Source organism: Dunckerocampus dactyliophorus, chromosome 15 (genome assembly GCF_027744805.1).
Source record: "Dunckerocampus dactyliophorus isolate RoL2022-P2 chromosome 15, RoL_Ddac_1.1, whole genome shotgun sequence".
In the NCBI taxonomy this organism is placed as follows: Eukaryota; Metazoa; Chordata; class Actinopteri; order Syngnathiformes; family Syngnathidae; genus Dunckerocampus; species Dunckerocampus dactyliophorus.
Window position 1 is genome coordinate 27757922 of NC_072833.1, and position 19203 is coordinate 27777124.

Genomic DNA, 19203 nt, shown 5'->3' on the forward strand with positions numbered 1-19203 from the left:
GTGAACTAGCATTCATTCGACTTTAAATATTAGAAATTTCTGCATACATTAAACACGATATTTCCTTAAATAAAGAAACAGGTGCTTATTATCTGCAACACATTATCTGCAACCCTTCCACGTCCACTGTTTGGTCACCTGAGCTGTCATGAGGCGTGGGTCTGCTCCTCCCTTATCTCCCGCCTTGAAGGTGACGACGGCAACATGGTGCATGGTGCGTGCACAGCATGCATATGTGCGTGTGCGCGGCTGCCAGTGGGCGTACCGGCAGGTTGGCGCGTTCACGCGATTTTGCTCATTTGTGCTGATCGTGACGTCACACGCCGTCGCGGCTCATTGCTCCCCCTCCCGTGCCCTCCACTTCCTCCTCCTCCTCGTCAGCGTGGAGGTGCTGGGGGCCAAAGCGAGGGTCTGCTGCGGCAGTGGCGGATGTAGCGAGCATGCTGGAGGGCGAAGAAGCAGCCTGGAACCTTTAAAAGTGTTTGGACGGTCCAGGGTGGTCACATGATCTGAGGCGAGATGTCCAACTCCAACAAGAACAAGAAGGACAAAGAGATCCTCGCTGACTACGAGAGCCAAGTCAAAGGTAAGGCTGCAGCACACGCACACGCACGCACACACCGGAGCGCTGCAGGAAGCTGGAGGTGTGTGTGTGTGTGGGGGGGGGGGCTGTCTGGGGTTCTGTGTCATGAGCAGCACCAGGCTTACCACCCCCTGCATCATGTGACCTTTCGGTAAATAACATCAAAGCTGCCAGGTGCTTTTTTACATTTTACACTTTTAACCCCCCCAGGCTGGCCACATGGCTCCACCCACAAGGCCATCTTCATCATCATCATCATCATCATCATCGCCACCATGTTCATCTTCCTCGGAGCTTCCTTCACAACTCTTAACCCCCCCAACATAAAGCTCTTGTAACTATGTGCCTCTCAAGTCTGCCTCCCTCTCCTGGCTGCTGATTGGTGGAGGCCTGTGGTGGCATGTAATGTATACACAGCAGCAGCGGTGGGGGGGCGGGGCCAGCCAGCTGAAGTGAGGCGCTCCTGAGAAGGTGGACAAGAGATGAAGAAGAGTGCTGAATGCACCTTTGGGGGCCGCCGTCGTGTGGGGGTCCAGCATGTCACGTTTAATCATGAATGTTAACACCACAGATGGCCGCCATGTTGACTTAACACGCCACTCTGGCACCCGCACCCGCCATCACGCGGCTATGTGTCTCATTCTGGATCCATCTTAGTAGGTCTGACATGATCTCATGCTAAGCAGCTAACAGGAACACTGGCTTCTTGCTTCCTGATTCCAAAGACAGGAATGCTCATGAACTTTGACCCCCCATGCTGTTCAGGCGCCATCAGACTCACTGGCCTTTGACGGTCACATGGTCAGGCTAAGCTGCAAGGATAGTAGAATATTGACCGCAGCATCAGCGTGTCCTCTTGATGATCCAGGGGTACTTTGTCCCTGTGTCCTTGGACCTGGTTGCCATGGTAACAGATGTATCCTCCAACTTCCCGGGTTAGCGTTAGCGGCTTAACGAGCTTTTAGCTGCAATTCAGCCAAGGTTTCACCAGATCCTCATCTGCGTTTTATTTACTCCTTGGTTGCGGATGACCCGTTTGTGACATCCGACACGTGGTATGGCTCCAGTTAGCCTCTTCTGCTGAGTTTTCACACACAAAGTTTATCTAAGGGACGTGCTGTCCATGCAGACGTGCTTATGAGTCTTCGTACACGTTATTCACCCTCATCAAATATGAAAGACATGAAAAATGAAATGGCTGTGCTACCAAGATACAGTAAGTGACGTGAACAAGCTGCTGAAGGACAATCACCTACTGTGGTCACCCAGGACATGTCCTGTTCTGGCTGTCCTTGTTTTGTTTGTTTGTTTTTTTAGAAGGCGATGAAAACCCCTTGGTTTTCATTGTGCCATAAAATGATTTTACATTTTCTGGTGATTTATTTGTCTAAAGGCTTGAAAAGAGAGCTATTATTTGCTTACAGGCCCATTATTCTAATTGAGAAGAAAAAATATTTCTATCATTATTTCATTTCAGAGATTTGAAAGTTTTCGCCCAGAAAAGGGTGGAGTGCCACGTCCGGGTCGGGGATGAGATCCTGCCCCAAGTGGAAGGATCTTGTTCACGAGCAAGGGAAGGTTGGAATGAGAGATGGACAGGCGGATTGGTGGGGGTCTGCAGTGATGCGGACTCTGCATCGCTCTGTTGTGGTGAAGAGGGAGCTGAGCCTTTAGCAGTGGATCTACGACCCCACCCCCACCTATGGTCATGAGCTTTGGGTAGTGGCCAAAAGGACAAGATGGCGGGTACAAATGTACCGAAATGAGTTTTCTCGGTAGGGTGGCTGGGCTCTCCGTTCGATATCAAGTGAGAAGCACTGAGTAAAAGTGCTGGAGCCAGATGAGCTGGCTCGGGCATCTGGTCACGATGCCTTCCTGGGGAGGTGTTCAGGGCACGTCCGAAGACCCAGGACACGTTGGAGAGACTATGTCCCTCAACTGGCCTTGGGAACACCTCGAGATCCGCTGGGAGGAGCTGGACGAAGTGGCCGGGGAGAGGAAAGTCTGGGCTTCCTTGCTTAGGCTGCTGGCCTCACTTCCTCCCCTGAGATAAGAGGAAGATGGATGGATGGATTTTAATGTTATTTTCGCACCATTGAAACTTACCAGCCGCACGGTGGTCTAGTGGTTAGCATGTTGGCCACACAGTCACAATCTGGAGATGGGGAAGACCTGGGTTTCATTCTCCGTTGGGCATTTCTGTGTGGAGTTTGCATGTTCTCTCCAGGTACTCCGGTTTCCTCCCACATTCCAAAAACATGCATGTTAGCTTCATTGGAGACTCTAAATGGTCCATAGGTATGAATGTGATTGGTTGTCTATATGTGTCCTGCCATTGGCTGGACACCAGTCCAGGGTGTACGTCGCCTCTCACCCAAAGTCAGCTGGGATAGGCTTCAGCGTGCCCCCGCAACCCTAATGAGGAGAAGCGGTAGGTCCTGATAAACCCTAACTAGGGTCTCTGAATGAGTGTTTTGGTAGCATATTCCATCCATCCCTTACATCATTGGAGTATTTCATTGCTGCTTTTTGCTAGTGAGAGTATGGCCCCCCCTACATGCAGCATCACTCCTGTCGCTATGGTTACTTGGCGCCCAGCGGAGGCTTCACACCAACTTAGTAGTGCGATTCAAGTCATGGCCACCTGGACGTGGAGGACTGTTTGAGACACCAATCAGCCAATCAGAGGCCAGTGTTCTCACTCGTCAGCCGTTCATTAAAATGAAAGCGTGGCAGATTGTTGGTGCATCCGTGAAATGGAAATGAGATTGCAAAGTGTGTTTGTTTATCCGTTCTCACAAGGACTGTGTAGTGACGGGGGACCTGCCCAGGACGTGGAAGGGTGGGGGGGTCACGATGTGCTTAGAGGTCAGAGTGTCGTCGGGCGTCCTCAATGTGTGTGTGTCAATGCGGCAGATCGCACCCCTCGCCTTCACCTTCACATGGCACACACACTGAGTGGTTGCCTAGACAACAGGTATCAGAGAGACTCCCCCAGGAGTGAGTGAGTGTGTGTGAGGTGGGCTGATTGCGTATTCTGTCCTCGTTCTCTTCCCCTCCCTGCTGCTGGAGATGGATGCAGCTCAACCAGCCAAGCGTGCGGCCGGCATTACAGCGCCAACTGTGTGTGTGTGTGTGCGTGGTAATGAGGTGTGTTACAAGGTGACTCTTTAGAGGAAGATGGATGGTCTTGGTCACTAATTAGAAGGGATTAGGAAGATGAAGGTGCTGTGCTGGTTTACTGAGGGTGGTGAAACTACATCAACCAGGTTTTACTGGTGTAGCGCTCTTCTGTCATGAGGAATTAGCTAGGAAATCATGCTTTTATTGGATGCTAATTGGTAGTTCGTAATAATCACGGTTGGGTAACTCCTACCTTGGTTTTAAGGTTATGCTTCAGTTCATCTTCATTACATAACATTTTGGTGCTGCTTAGCCGGCCAGTGCAGGTGTACTTTGGACTTCTCGCCACAAGTCAGCTGGGATAGGCTCCAGATTAGCCGTGATGCTAACAAGACAAGTGCCATAGAAAATGCATGGATGGATGGGAATCTACTTAACTTAGTTTCATGACTTTTAAAATGAAACATTCAAAAATGCAGTGTGCAGGAGGCAGGTCATTGTCCTTTAAATACAATTCTCATAAAAATACCAATATACAGTAGCTACAGTGTAGCGTACAAATACCTTGAAGGATGTGGGAGGCACTTTGATCCATTTTATGCACTGAAGATTCTAAAAGCCATCCAAAGTACAGTAGGTCAGTACCGTATACAGAATTAGAAGTATTTGAAGTATATAAGTATACAGCATTATAAGTACTGTCACAGGTAGGCACGCGGCTGGTAACAGGATTCCACGATGCAGAGTAGACGCAGGTGTACGTGATACAAAAATGTGTTATAATACAAAACCACAAAATATACAATCCAATAACGAAAAGTGACGGGGCTGCCACGGGGAAAAAGTATAAACAACTAAGGGCGCTGCACAACCACGAGGCAGGGGGAAAAACACAAACATAAGAAAAAGGGCAAGAACACAGGTAGCTGCTGAAAAACTAGCAAGACGATACTAACAAAAAATGGGATGGCTTGCTCCTGGCACAGACCGAGCAGGCTGCCACGTACTCTTAGTGTCTGCCGTCATGGATAGCCACCAGAACCTCTGAGCCAAGATTAGTTGAGTACGCCGGACTCCCAGATGGCAGGAAACTTTAGACGTATGGCCCCAACGAAGGACTTCGGGTCTGAGTTCCCGTGGCACGAACATATCGGCTGCTGCTTCAACCACTCTCTTTTCGATGTCCCAGTGAAGGCCCCCCAACACCCGAGGTACAGGTATGATAGTCTCTGGGGGTCCATCCTCCTTGGCTGGGTGGAAGAGTCTGGAGAGTGCGTTGGGTTTAACATTCCTGGAACCGGGTCTGTATGTGAATGAAAAATTAAACCTTGTAAGAAAAAGTGACCAGTGAGCTTGGTGGGAGTTGAGTCTTTGGGGCGGCATGAATATAAGCTAAATTCTTGTCATCTGTGACAACAAGAAAAGGCAGAGCCACGCCCTTCAACCAATGGCGCCACTCCCGCAGCGCAAGAACGATGGCAAGCAATTCCCTATTACCCACGTCATAATTACCTTCTGCTTAGGTGAGGCGACGTGAGAACAATGCACACGGGTGGAGCCTCCGGTCGACTGGGGAACGTTGGGACAGGATGGCTCCCACTCCCGTATCCGAGGGGTCAACCTCAAAAAAAAAATTGTAGAGAGGGTCAGTGTGAGTGAGTACTGGTGCGGACGTGAATAATGATTTGAATTTAACAAAAGCAGCCGGGGCTTCTGGAGACCAAACAAAGGGTACTGTAGAAACCTAAATCAGCTTTTATCCTAATATCAATCAACTTAAAGAGTATTTAGGCTCCTACCCTTGGTGGATGTAAGCTTCGTTACAGGTTCCGCCTTACTGCTGTGATTGCGGATAAAATGCCTATAAAAGTTGGCAAACCCAAGGAACCTCTGTAGATGCTTCCTTGATGTGGGAGAAGGCCAATCGACCACCGCCTGTATCTTGGCGGGGTTGGCTCTCAGTTGGCCCTTCTCCACGATATAACCCAGGAAAGAAACCGTGATAACATGAAATTCACACTTTTCCGCCTTTACAAGTAGGCGGTTCTCCAGAAGCCGTTGTAATACCTGTCGTACGTGGCGAACGTGATCCTGTAAAGAATTAGAAAAAGTTCATATCTGTTCTAAATAATACATGATCCAGTATTATAATTATACAGTATATAAGTATACAGTATATAAGTCATCATCCGGCATCCATTCATCTCAGAAGATGATGGTGTAGAGCACATGTGTCAAACTGGTGCCCTGGAGGGCCGAGAGGCTGCAGGTTTTCTCTCCAAGCAGTTTCTTCAGCAGGTGATTTAATTGATGAGCTCCTTCCCTGAAACTGAAGGTGTTGATCATTAAAATCACCTGCTTTAGTGACTGGCTGGAAAGAAAACCTGCAGTGTCTCGGCCCTCCATGGCACCAGTTTGAACACCCTTGTCTAAAGAAAACAAACATCTTAGCACAAGACACCCCCACCCCACCAGACATCTCGATGGTACGCACCTTGAGGTGGTAGACTCATTCATCTACCTCGGTTCGACAATCTCCAGTTCCTTTTCTCTGGACACCGAGATCAGCACAAGGATTGGAAAGGCCGCAGCCACCATGGCCAAGCTGAACAAGCGCGTGTGGAACAACAGTCTGTTGACTGATCCAGTATTATAAGCTGTACAGTATGTAAGTATACAGTATTATAAGTATATAGTATACATGTATAAGTATACAGTAAGTATACATGATCCAGTATTATAAGTATACAGTATATAAGTATATAGTATACATGTATAAGTATACAGTAAGTATACATGATCCAGTATTATAAGTATACAGTATATAAGTATATAGTATACATGTATAAGTATACAGTAAGTATACATAATCCAGTATTATAAGTATACAGTATATAAGTACACAGTATTATAAGTATACAGTATTATAAGTATATAGTATATAAGTATACAGTATTATAACCTGTACAGTATTCTAAGTATACAGTACCATAAGTATACAGTATTATAAGTATATAGTATATAAGTATACAGTATTATAAGTATACAGTATATAAGTATACAGCAGGGGTCACCAACATGGTGCCGCGAGTGTCACGCCCGTCATTTAGGATACAAATGATATTCTAACATCCACCTGAAGGCATATCTTACCTGACGTGACCTGACCTGATGTTGGCAGGGTGACCATGAGGAGGTCCATCAACATTCTGAAATGTCCATACTTGCGACTGCAGGTCTTCATGCGTTACTATGGATACTCTTGTCAACAATATGGATACCTTGGATACTTTAGTCAGTTTGACTGTTAAAAGCCACTGTCACTGGCTACATTAGCCCATGTATAGAGACTGTTACCACCACCATGTCACGCTACGCAGGACAGGAGCGTGCACATCCTGTTCTGCGCCATTATTCTGGCAAGCAGTGCTTCCGGTGTGGTGGAAGGGACTGCCGCTCCACGCCTGGTGGCCGCACACGTGCTGTCAATATTCATTAGTGACAGTTAAAAGATTGATTGTTCATTGTCATGTCTTTGTCGTTGCTAGCGAGCACAGACCTCATTGCCTGACTGGTGCTGTCGTCTAACTGAATAGACTTACTTGTTTATATTATTTTTGTACGAGTGTCTTCACAGAGCCGTCTCTCTGTTAGTTTTTGTTTTTTGTGTGCAATAAAGACACGTTTGAATGCACTTCGCCGCCTTCTCTGCATTCTGGGGGTCAAGCCGTCGACAGCTCCAGCCGCCTCGTGACAGAATGAACCAGCCAGCAACGACCCCCGCAGAGACAGCTCCCCGCACCTTCGCGGAGATGGATGCCTTTTTCGAGCGTTTGCTGCGGGAGCACTGGACACTCGGTGGGATCATGGAGCGCCTGCGGGAGGTGAGAACCCGCAGTGATCAACGCAACCAGGTAGTTGGATGCAAGGCCCACCTCCAGCCCCCTCTCCACCCTTCTGGACCTCTCGGTGACGTCTGGAATCCGTCCCTTGAGGGGGGGGCTATGGTCGGCTGTGCGCACTCAGGTTTCGCCAGGCTGAGGTCAGGTCACCTCTGGTGCCCGCAATCCTGTCCCGCGGGGCCGAGGTTGGATCACCTCCGACAGCCGAGAGCAAGCCGTTGCCCGCCGAAGCTCCTCTCACCTCCAACAAACGAGAGCAAGACCTCGCCCACCAAGGCTCCTCCTCCACCTCTGACAGCCCAGCTCCAGCCGTCTCGTGACACACCAAGTATTACAGAAAATACCCCAATCAAAAGCCTTGGATGAACTGTGATGTAAGGGCTAAGCTACGTGCTCGTTCGACTGCATTTGTCATGGGCACCGCTGAGGACTACAAAAAGGCCAGATATGACCTGAGGAGGTCCATACGGGAGGCCAAAAGACAGTACAGACAGAAGCTGGAGGGCTACTATTCCACCTCAGACCCTCGGCGCATGTGGGCGGGGCTCCAGCACATCACAGATTATCGACAGCAGAGTAGCGTAGCCACGTCCAGCCAAACCACACTTCCAGATGAGCTGAACGAGTTCTATGCCCGCTTTGACACCCAAACTCCTGATGAGCAGAGAGGGTGGCTGAACCTGGGGAGCACACAGGACTCACCTCTCATGGTGACATCAGCTGATGTGCGCAGGGTTCTAAACAGAGTCCTACGAAGAACACACAACCTCATCAAGGACAGCACACATCCACAACACTCATTATTCACACTCCTACCGTCAGGCAGACGCTACAGGAGTTTGAAGTCCAGGACCACAAGGCTGGCAAACAGCTTTTACCCACAGGCCATCAGGCTTCTCAACGAAGCACTCAGACACGCCGCACGCAACACACGCACACACTCATAGCACTTTATTTAATTATTTATTTATTTATTTGTATTAATGTCTCTTCTGTTGTTGTTGCTTAATTTATTGGTATATATGTTTCTGATGTTCTTATTCTTTCTTGTGTTTTCTTTCTTTTCTTGGGAGAATGAACAGAATAAGATTTTCATTGCATGGTATTACTGCTGTTTTACTATGCACATGACAATAAAACTCTTGAATATTGAAGGATGACCGATTGTAAATGTTCTTAATAATTCCTCCTTCATTTGATTCCTCGATTCAATTGAACGTTCAACTTATTTGCTTTTTTATTGTTGAAAATAGCATTTTGATATTTTGTCCTCTGTGTTTTCTGTTGTTATACTGTATAATAGCTTGGCTATATTGTAAATCACCCCGGTACCTCAATGTATTTCAGGCTTTCAAAAAGTTATGAAACGATTACTTGATTGAAATGAATACTTTAATCATGAAATGTCTTGTATTCTTTATGCTATGATACGAAGTACACTACATTTTGAAATTGACCAGACACATTAGGTGGATTAGGTGGCATATCGGTATTGGATGGGTATCACTGATACCAGCCTAAATTTAACTCTGTATCAGCTCAGAAACTAAATCAGTGGTATCGCACATCACTAAGAGTGGAAATGAAGTTGCAAGTGGATAGTGTGAGTTATTTGACATGTTTATACTGGAACATGAAACATTTTTCTCAACTCCAATGTGGAGCCATACAAAACACAACAACAGTAGTGTTTGCTCAAATATGTGGCCTTACCTTGTCTGTGGTCGTCGAAAACGTTGTGAGCACGGCGCTGACACGCTGCAGGTGGGGGGTTAAGTCATTGTTGATGAGGATGTCATACAACTTCATGTCCAAAAATCCCAGCTATCCCTTTAACTGCAAGGTCGCTGGTCCTCTGAAAGCGACAGTAATAAGTAGGCCTAAGCAGTGTGATGAACTGTCACGGAATGGTGGGCACAATTTAGGTCTCAGGTCCAACTTCTACTGAAAGTGGCCTCACATGGCGGTCTAGGAAAGGAAATCATACATAACACGAGGACTAAGATTGTGCGACACTGAATGTACACTTCCTGTCCCTCGCTTGTAATGTGGGCCATGTGGGGAATCCATGTGGAAACCAAGGCTCCATCTGAATACACGTACCGTTACAGCCCTACTAATCATCTATGTGCTACGTGCAGATGTGCGGGCACAGCTGGTGGAGCAGCAGCGCTGTATGGAGCAGCAGACGGAAATGCGCGTTCAGCTCCTTCAGGACCTGCAGGACTTCTTCAGGAAGAAGGCCGAGATCGAGACGGAATACTCCAGAAACCTGGAGAAGCTAGCTGAGAGGTTCATGGCAAAGACCCGCAGCACCAAAGACCACCAGCAGTACAAGTAAGACCCTGTGCTGAGAAGCCCTATCCCTTCAATTGGCCTGGCTCTCTGATTGGAGCAAAGATGCATCACGTCTCTTGCAGAAAGGACCAAAACCTTCTGTCACCGGTCAACTGCTGGTACCTGCTGCTCAACCAGGTGAGCTGCACTCTAATCTGGGAAGTAGAAGGGAAAAGACACCTTTCATTGTCATTCTCGTACTTCTACCGTCCCTCAAACACAACATGTGAATGTCATGTCTGTCTTCAGGTGAGGAGGGAGAGCAAGGACCACGCGACGCTCAGTGACCTCTATGTCAACAATGTCATCAGTCGCCTCACACACATCAGCGAGGACTCGGCCCGCCTCCTCAAGAGGGTAAGCTCCTCTCCAAGGTAGTGTGCGGTGGCGGACGTCAGGATTTACTTCCTACCTGCAAACTGGACCACAGTGCTTGTCAGAAGCATTTTGCATTTAGTAATGGCAACAATGTGCCGCTCTATTAAAAATACATTTGGCCATCTTTTATTGAAAGTCTGTGCTAAAAGTGGAGCTGCGTGTCCCGTGTGTGTTTATGCAAGCAGAATGTCGTAGTGAAAAAGAGTCAAGTCAGTTTTCCAGGGCTCTGCTGGGCTTTTTAGCAAATTAAACAGTGGAGTGCCTCTTCATTATTAATCCCTCTCATGTTCATGCGTGCAAAACAAATACGTCCTCCATGATGGGAATGCCAAGATGACAGCATTTCAGCCTGATTTCAACCGGGTGGCCGTGACAACGGCTTTACCTTGTGCTAACTTCATGCGGTTTCACATGTGTCTCCACGTTTAGAGCAAGGAGATCATCTTCCAGCTTCAGGAGGATCTCATGAAGCTTCTCAATGAGCTCTACACCGTAAGTTAACAACACACACCAACCTTACATTTTGCCAGCACCAGCGTTGACCAAGACGCTGCCGTGGCACTAAGCTATATAGACAAGGAACTTGCTATCTTTGCAAAAACATACGAAGTGCACAGAGGTCTGTAAACATCTGGCCCAAAGAAGCTTTCCAGCACTTAGGTGTACAGTATACTCTTATACCTCTTCATATGCAAATGAATTCTATCAGTAACCAGCACAAAACAAGCAACGTGTCTAGGTTAGTCAGTTACGTCCCAGGACGATGCTTCCTTAGACACATACAGTATACTGGTTCCTAACACCTTACTAGAGTATCGGATGGTGTCTAACGAATGGTACACACTTGTATGGAGTCCGCTGGTCTTTTTGACAAACATGTCAGAAAGATACTTGCTTGTCACGCGGTGTCTAGTTTGCGTATATACTGTACACTTTTAGTTGTCAGCAGTCCAAATAATGGGCCTCATTCACGAAACGTTCTTATGCACAAATGTGTTCTGAAAGCCTTCTTACGAAGATTTTTGGCATTCACGAAACGTGTTCTTAACTCCCAGTTCTTAGATCTAAGAACAAATTCTACGAACGCTCAGGAGGACTCTTACGCACAAGCAAAGCTTGCACTTTCAATGCGCAATCGCCCTCATGATGGATTTTGCAACCTGATCCCAAAAAATGTAGTGCAAATAAAATATCCCAACAATGATTTATCATCAAAACAACTCAAATATACTCCATGGATAAATATATATTCAAATCCCAATTCATCAAAAAAAAAAAGGCTGGCTGGACGTGCGCTGCGCAGAGAGAGAATGTAAAGGGACCATTAGATTTATTTGCTGAAAGCCACCAATATTTGATGTCCCGCTTCAGGCTTCAGGCTTCCCTCTCTGTTCTTGCAGGTGTGCAGGATCATCAGAATAACATCGCAATGAAACGTGGTGTGTCTATTGCGCACGTAGCACCCCCAGATAAGGACATGCGCCCCCAGCCACGTCTTGAGCCAGAGCACGGGGCTGCTGTATTAATTAGGCAGCGTCTAATCAAATGTAACCACAGAAAAAATACATTGTCACACACAAACTATGTATTTTGACTTTATTTTTCCATCATGATTGTGTAAATATTTTCTAGAGTTTCCGAAATGGTTTGGTTTCTGATTGATGGCCCACCTCCCGTTTCCTCCAGATCCCTCCGGTGCAGTCCAATCTTTTTTTGAATCTATTTTAAGTCAAAAGACTTCTTTTTAACCTCTGCGGTGGTGCGTTTCTCCATGGAAACGGCATTTATGTTTCCTGCAATGGTGCTCCATGCCGACTCTTTCTGGATGGCCTGATGACCGGTGGATACACGTGAAAATAAGGTGGTCTTGTGTTCGCTCACTCCTTGTAAAAGCACCTCTATTTCAGTAGAATTGAAGTTTTTCTTTCGTTTGTTGTCCAGCTGCTCCTCAGTCTTGCCCTTGCGCGTTGCCATCTCCGCCTCCAGCTGCCGGTTGTGCACCGCACATTTTTTACCTTATATAGGAAATAATAGGCGGTGACCTATGCAAATTAGGCCTCACATGCACGGGCATCGCAGTTGGCATTCATCAACCTAAGAACACCGGTGCGAACGATTATCCCTACTTAAGAACGTGTCGTGAATGTGGCGCAGTTTCCAACCCGCGCCTTCTTAAGTACAGTTCTTAATATTCGTGAATGAGGCCCAATGCTCTCGGTTGTTGGGTGTTGCTATGCATCGCATGTTTACGGTCGCATTTGCCGTTGACGTTCACACTCGCTTTACTCAAGATGAGAGTCAGCTGGCAGGGGCACAGAGACCCGACTCTCATGCTGCCTCCTTCACCCGTTTGGTTCAGTCCTGTTGTTCCTGGACTGCGTTCACGTCTGACCAAACAAACCGTATTGGCAGAACAAACAGACTCTAGTTGGTTTTAACTAGTGTGACAAGTGTGAACGCATCCACAAGAGAAAGCCTGATCCAAAGATTAGAACTTGTCTGAGCTCACCAAATGCTTGTCAAAGCCATGGTATCCCAACAGCCCTCCAACAGTGACGGTATGTCTCTGAATTTTCTCACTGGAGTCTCAGGGCATTGAATCAGTCACAGCTGGACTGTTCAGGTTGCCTTAGAAGACATGCTCAGTTCATGCTCAAAGACTGGATAGGACAGCTCTAGTACCCCAAGTGTGTATATCCTATAACTGGCTGTGGTTGCCTAGGTGATGAAGACCTACCACATGTATCACGTGGAGACCATCAGTGCGGAAAGCAAGCTGCGGGAGGCGGAGCGTCAGGAGGGACGGGTGAAGGGCGTGTCTGTGGCGGGTGGAGGGGTGGAGCCTGTGTTTGGCCTGCGTATAGAGGAGCGCCACCAGCGACGCAACGCCGCACGCAAGATGGAAAAGATGCGAGAGAAGGTAGGCCCGACGTCCTCAAGCAACTTTTAAGCCCTTTGACATATTTTGTTTGTTTTTGCTCCGCCTCCCTCAGAGGAAGGCCAAGTATTCTGAGAACAAACTGAAGACGCTCAAAGCGAGGAACGAGTACCTGCTGACTCTGGAGGCCACCAACGCCTCCGTGTTCAAGTACTACATCCATGACCTTCCTGACATCATTGACGTGAGCTAATCTTATCGACAGCTGTCTTTGCTTTCTCTCTTGAATAATACTAAACACTCGTCCACATTGTAGAGTTACATTCTACTATTTTTGCTACCAGTGCTGTGACCTAGGGTACCACTCCAGTCTGAGCCGGGCTCTGAGAACCTACCTGTCAGCAGAACTAAGCCTGGAGGCCTCCAGGAGGGCAGGTCTGGAGGTGCTAGAGGGTGCCGTGGAGGGTCTTGATCCTGCCCGTGACCGTCAGCGTCTGTTGGGCCTCTATCCAAATGCTTTCTGCCCACCGTCCCGCTTCAGCTTCCAGGCCCACATGGGTGACGCTGTCAGTGGAAATGGTTTAGTTTAGCTTCAGTGGATGCTGACGATCTGATTGCGGTGTTTGTGTTGGCACTTCCCGTCAGGTGACGCAGATCGCCTCTCAGCCACAGGTCCAGGCGGAGCTTACCCTCCGCCTCACGCAGCTGCAGACGCGCCTGGCATCACTAAAAATAGAGAATGAAGAGGTCAGACTCCTGTTCCTAATGTGGATCATGGCCTAGTAATGTAGGTGATGTGAATAAGCATTATCATTCATGCATTCTTTTTTGGTTCAATTTCCAGGTGAAGAAGACCTGGGGGGCCACGCTGACCACCCTGCAGGACATGACAGTGCTGGACGACTACGATGTCTCCCAGAGTTTCACCCACAGTCCGTCCTCCGAGTCGGTGAAGTCCAGTGTGTCGGACAGTTACCTGAACAAACCCAGTCTGGCCAAGAGACGAGCCAACCAACAGGAGACTGAACTCTTCTACTTCACTGTGAGGTTCAGTGCAATTCCCAACCAAAGACCACCATTGGACACACTGAGGTTTTGTGCTTTGTCTTTCAGAAATTCCGCGAGTACCTAGAGGGGAGCAACCTGATCTCCAAACTCCAAGCCAAACACGACATCCTAAAGAAAGCCTTAGCAGAAGGTGAGACCTAAAGAAAGTTCTTCTAAAGACTTGTTTTCAGTATGCTTTAGAGCAGGAATCTTACTCTGCTATTTTAAAAACAATTTCTGAAAGTGACCATTCTCCAATGAAGTTCATGTAGTGTGTCAAGCTCAGTCGTTTGGAGAAAGAGCACCCAAAAGTGGTATAGAGGTTGTTTTTTTTTTTTTGGTGACATCACAACTCAGAATCAACGTATCTTTGTTTGGCAGGGTACAAAGCAGAGCTTCTCACCACCAGGTAAGATTCTTGTTCCTCATCATGTTCCCCACCACACCCCCACCGCCCTTTTTCAAGTTTACCTTTCTCCTTGCAGTCGTGGGCGGAAGAACTCACACAGCAAACACCAGGTAGTGTTCAGCCTCAAAGTGGTAACGTAACACAGTGACATGGCTAACAGATGATGCGCTGTGTTGACAGGATTCAACCAAAGCCATTCCTCTGTTGGTGGAGAGCTGCATCCGCTACATCAACCTGCATGGTGAGTTATACCACAGCATGACAGACCACCCATGGTGAGGCTCAGGATAATGGTTATCCTGGTTTCAACAGGTCTTCAGCATCAAGGCATATTCCGGGTGTCCGGCTCTCAGGTGGAGGTCAACGACATTAAGAACTCCTTTGAGAGAGGTGAGCAGTCGGCCCAGGAAGCGACAGAAGGAAAACCAGGAACTTCTCAACTCTGTCTGCTCTACCCTCCAGGTAATGACCCACTGATTGATGAGGAAAGTAACCACGACATCAACTCGGTGGCCGGTGTCTTGAAGCTTTACTTCCGAGGTCTGGAAAACCCGCTCTTCCCTAGCGACAGGTTCAACGACCTCATCGCCTGCGTCCGTGAGTGTCACCCTTGCTTGCAGGTTGTGTTGGTGTTGACATGGCCTGAGTGTCCTCCTGTGTGCAGGCATGGACAACCTTTGCGAGAGAGCCCAGTGCATCCAGAAGATTCTGCTGGGCGTCCCAAGGGCCACATTGGTGGTGATGCGCTACCTCTTTGCCTTCCTCAACCAGTTAGTATCCACTCTCCAAACCATCAGCACTTCTTGTTAATCATACCACCAACGTACTTGTGTGACAAGATGACAAAATGGCTACCAAAGCTAACTGTTTATTGGCATATGCAGTTTCATTGACTTAATTGTCCTGAAAATCTTTCACATCCCGGTCCTCTGAAGGTTCTCTCATCTTTTGCCTGTTAATCCAAGTATTAGCATTATTTGACGTCAGTGCTTTTGCTCCGCTAGCTTGTCCAAGTACAGTGACGAGAACATGATGGATGCTGGGAATTTGGCCATCGTATTCGGCCCCACGCTCCTTCCCACACCGGACACTCTGGACCAGGTGGCCTGTCAGGCTCACGTCAACGAGGTGGTCAAGACGGTCATCCTACATCACGACAACATCTTCCCAGACACCAAGGAGCTGCCGGGACCAGTTTATGAGACGTGTATGACCGGGGAGCAGTACTGGTGAGGCCTTGTCTAATTACTGTACCTTGACTTCCTGGATCAGCTCACAGCAAAAGACCAAACATGGAGGAGGTTTTACAGTGTGACGCATTCATATGCCGTTACCATAGCAACCTGCACTGGTGCTGCATGTGTCACTCACAGACTGTCTCCTTTGCTTCTTGCCCCGCCCACTTCCTCTTCCACCTCCCTGCAGTGAGAGTCCATTCAGTGAGCCGGGGGCGTTGGAAGAGACTGAACAGGATGCCGGCACCGAGACCCAGACCAGCGACGAGGGTACAGATGAACTCTGACCTTTACGCAGTCAGCCCGCCAACGCTCAACACCACCTCAGATGGCTGGTAGAGAGCTGTTGCCATGGCAACTACAGCCTTAGCGACATCCCTCCCTTTCTCTCCCTGGGAATGAAAAGACTCTCCCCTCCCTCCCCTTTGCAGAGGGCGAGGCTGTGGACGCGGTGGCAAGGTTTGACTATGTGGGTCGCTCGGGTCGGGAGCTGTCCTTCAAGAAGGGAGCGTCGCTGCAGCTCTACCAGCGGGCATCACATGACTGGTGGGAGGGACGCCACAATGGCAACCACGGTCTGGTGCCGCATCAGTACATCGTGGTCAAGGACAGGCGAGTGCACGTCACGCTAACACACACTGTGGGATAAACACACGTGCACAAACCTAACTTTCCACAAGAGGAACATTCTACAGATCTTGATCAGTTCCCTTCACTTGTCTTCATTGGTCTTTCATGAACTCACCCCTCACTAATCACTCTATTGATCACTTCATTGACGACTGCTGCTCAATGACTTCAGCTCTCTTGACGTGTGTGCGTGCATGCACAGGGGCGACGCCACATCAGACACGCTCAGTCAAAAAGCCGACAGTGATGGCGGAAGCAGCAGCACAGACGACAAGAGATCCACTCGAGACTTCGACGTCCAACCGGCAGAGTTGTACAACAGGTGTACACCATCAAGGCGCTTTTAGGCAGACATGTAAATAGCAGGGTCTTCTCGCAGTGATGAGCTAATCACAACATTCCTCATGACAGCCACAGAAGAAAGCGAACTGATGGTTTGTTTCGTCGTCCTCTGGGGCGCTCTAACGACTGCCACGGTAACGGGGCGGCAATGGAGAGAAGCTCGCCACCGGTGACGGGGCACTTCAGTCCCAGAGAGCTGCTACTAGGGCGGAGCCAGGGCTTGACTCCGCCCCTCGACAGCCCCGAACGCAGGCGCCGCTCAGCTGCCGTCACTGTGATGGTGAACCGCCACGACTCGCTGCGGAGGCCCGAGGACACGCCCATACGACGGTCCAGCAGCGGCCAGCACGGCTTTGCTGACTCCCATCGATCCCGAGCGCTGGACCCCAACACGCTGGTGGCTCAGGTACACCCCCTTTGGCTCAGTAAGGTTCTGCTGGATATGGCATACTTTGATCTCGTGAATGTCCTGCAGGACATTGAGGAGACGGTGACGGTGGCCTTAGGGGACTTTCGGCACCTGGAGCGACAGGGATGCAGGCCGGCACCGGATGTGGTTCTGGACACACTTGAGCAGGTGAAGAATGGCCCCGTGGCCACATGCTCCTCTGAGTCCCCGAGCCCTCACAGCACCCCCAGCACACCGGGAACCCCTGGCACTCCAGGGACACCCGGGACCCCGAGCCCCCTCAGTCCTCTGAGTCCCATCAGCCCGCTCCCGGGACCTCCAGCTGGACCACCCAGACCGTCCAATCCTTCCCCCGACACCCTCGGGTCCTTCAAGCCTGTGGCAGCTGCTCGCATGGGGGTCCCACTGAGGCCTCCTGCTCTGAGGCCCAAACCCGCAGTCCCACCCAAGAGCAGCACCCCACCTCTACCCCCTCCACTTGACAAATCCTGCACCATGTGAGCCAAACCAGGCCGACTGAAAGGCCAAATCCGGCCGGCCCGTGCCAATAGTGGGCCAGTAGAGGAGATCAGGGTACTGCTAAATGTTTGAGGGTAGACTTTAGGATGCGTGAGGGTTTAAACATGGTCCTACATCTAATATATGCTAATAATAATAATACTATGTGTGTTGTCAGGTTGCTGTGTTCTCTTCTTCCTCTTGTACAGAAGCATTTAGCAAAGTGACTGATGTGTGATTCGAGACCTAACATGTAGTTCTAGTCATGTGAATGTTGGGCTGTTGCCCTGGCAACCACCAGGACCAGGTCCAGATGCTACTTCAATTGATTTATTTTCTACTCAGTTCAGCTGCTAAACTCTCTGGCGCCTCCTATCAGGCGCTCAGGGACACAAAGGTCCAGCAAATGATTGAATGTTTCAACGACTGTTCATCTAATGAATGTTAGCCGAGCCAACATGGCCGCTCACAACACTTTAACAGCCTTCTTTAAAGAGTTTGGGCAAGGGGAGGAGCTTCATACAGGGTGCCACGCTTGGAGGGAACTTTTTGGGGGCGTGTGTGTGTGTGTGTGTACTGCCTGCCTGGCCTTGAACGTGCAGAGCTACTAGAATAGTGATAGACGATAGATTATTCATGCCTGCCTTGAGTGCCACAACACGCAAGTGCAAGTTGGAAAAGCATGCCATTTAGTGTGTGTGTGTGTATGTTAAAAGGTTCACCTGCTTTCTACACTAAACTCACAAGTTAACCTTAAACTCACAGGAGGTGAACAGGGTGGGGCTGTGTTGAAAACGCCCAAAAACACTTGAACAGCACAGTGAATGTGGCTGGTGTGCACATGCTCAGTAAAAGGGATGTGCACGTGTGCGTGTTTGTGTGTGTGTGTCAATGTGAAAGTGCCTTTTTTAAGCTTTTTTGGGGGGAGGGGGTGAATCCACACACGTCCGGAAGGAAGAGCTGCAGCACTCTGAATGAAATGAATCCTAAAACCTTTGTTAGAATTCTCACATTTAACTGTAGTGACCTCTGCACTTGTGTAGGATGGTGTCCTTGGCATGTAGCATCATCACATGTTGGTGCAGTTCAGCTTGGGGTTGGGAGGGGAGGGTCTTCTTTGAATGTGAAACAGGAAAGGTTTTAGTCTGTTGGTGTTGATGTTTGAACCTGAGCTTCCTCCACACGAGCTCATATAGCCAAATGGATGGTATCAATGTGTCATATTTATTACCAATAAACACTCATTAATTAGCATAACACTGTCGTTTTTAAACTTGCAGGTGCAACACCTCTTCATCAGGTACACCAAACAATCATCTTTGAGGGCATATAATGTCATTTTAGTGTGCACCTAATGCAATGGCCATACCTACATTACACTTGCATTAAATCAGGGGTGTCCAAACGTCTTCCACCGAGGTCAAGCGCTAAC

General features: G+C 48.6%; 2 protein-coding genes and 1 pseudogene across 4 annotated transcripts in view; 1 reads left to right on the forward strand and 2 right to left on the reverse strand.

Annotated features, from left to right (window-relative positions):
• The window catches only part of LOC129194977 (peroxisomal succinyl-coenzyme A thioesterase-like), a 6423-nt gene extending 5850 nt beyond the window's left edge, over positions 1-573 (reverse strand). The window contains exon 1 of the mRNA XM_054800614.1: positions 139-573. Within this exon, the coding sequence (XP_054656589.1) occupies positions 139-213 (75 nt within the window). The 5' untranslated portion in view covers positions 214-573. The remainder of the gene's footprint in view (positions 1-138) is intronic.
• On the forward strand, positions 505-19185 carry LOC129194975 (SLIT-ROBO Rho GTPase-activating protein 1-like; annotated as a pseudogene).
• The window catches only part of kics2 (KICSTOR subunit 2), a 33086-nt gene continuing 17866 nt past the window's right edge, over positions 3984-19203 (reverse strand). The window contains exons 4-7 of one of the 3 annotated variants that reach the window (XR_008573844.1): positions 13597-13927; positions 6201-9463; positions 5219-5797; positions 3984-5009 (exon numbers count right to left, since the gene is read on the reverse strand). Coding sequence is in view for 1 of the 3 variants with exons in the window: in XM_054800619.1 (XP_054656594.1) it covers positions 13899-13927 (29 nt within the window). In the remaining 2 variants the exon portion in view is untranslated. The other 2 variants (XR_008573845.1, XM_054800619.1) reach the window with 2 other exon arrangements.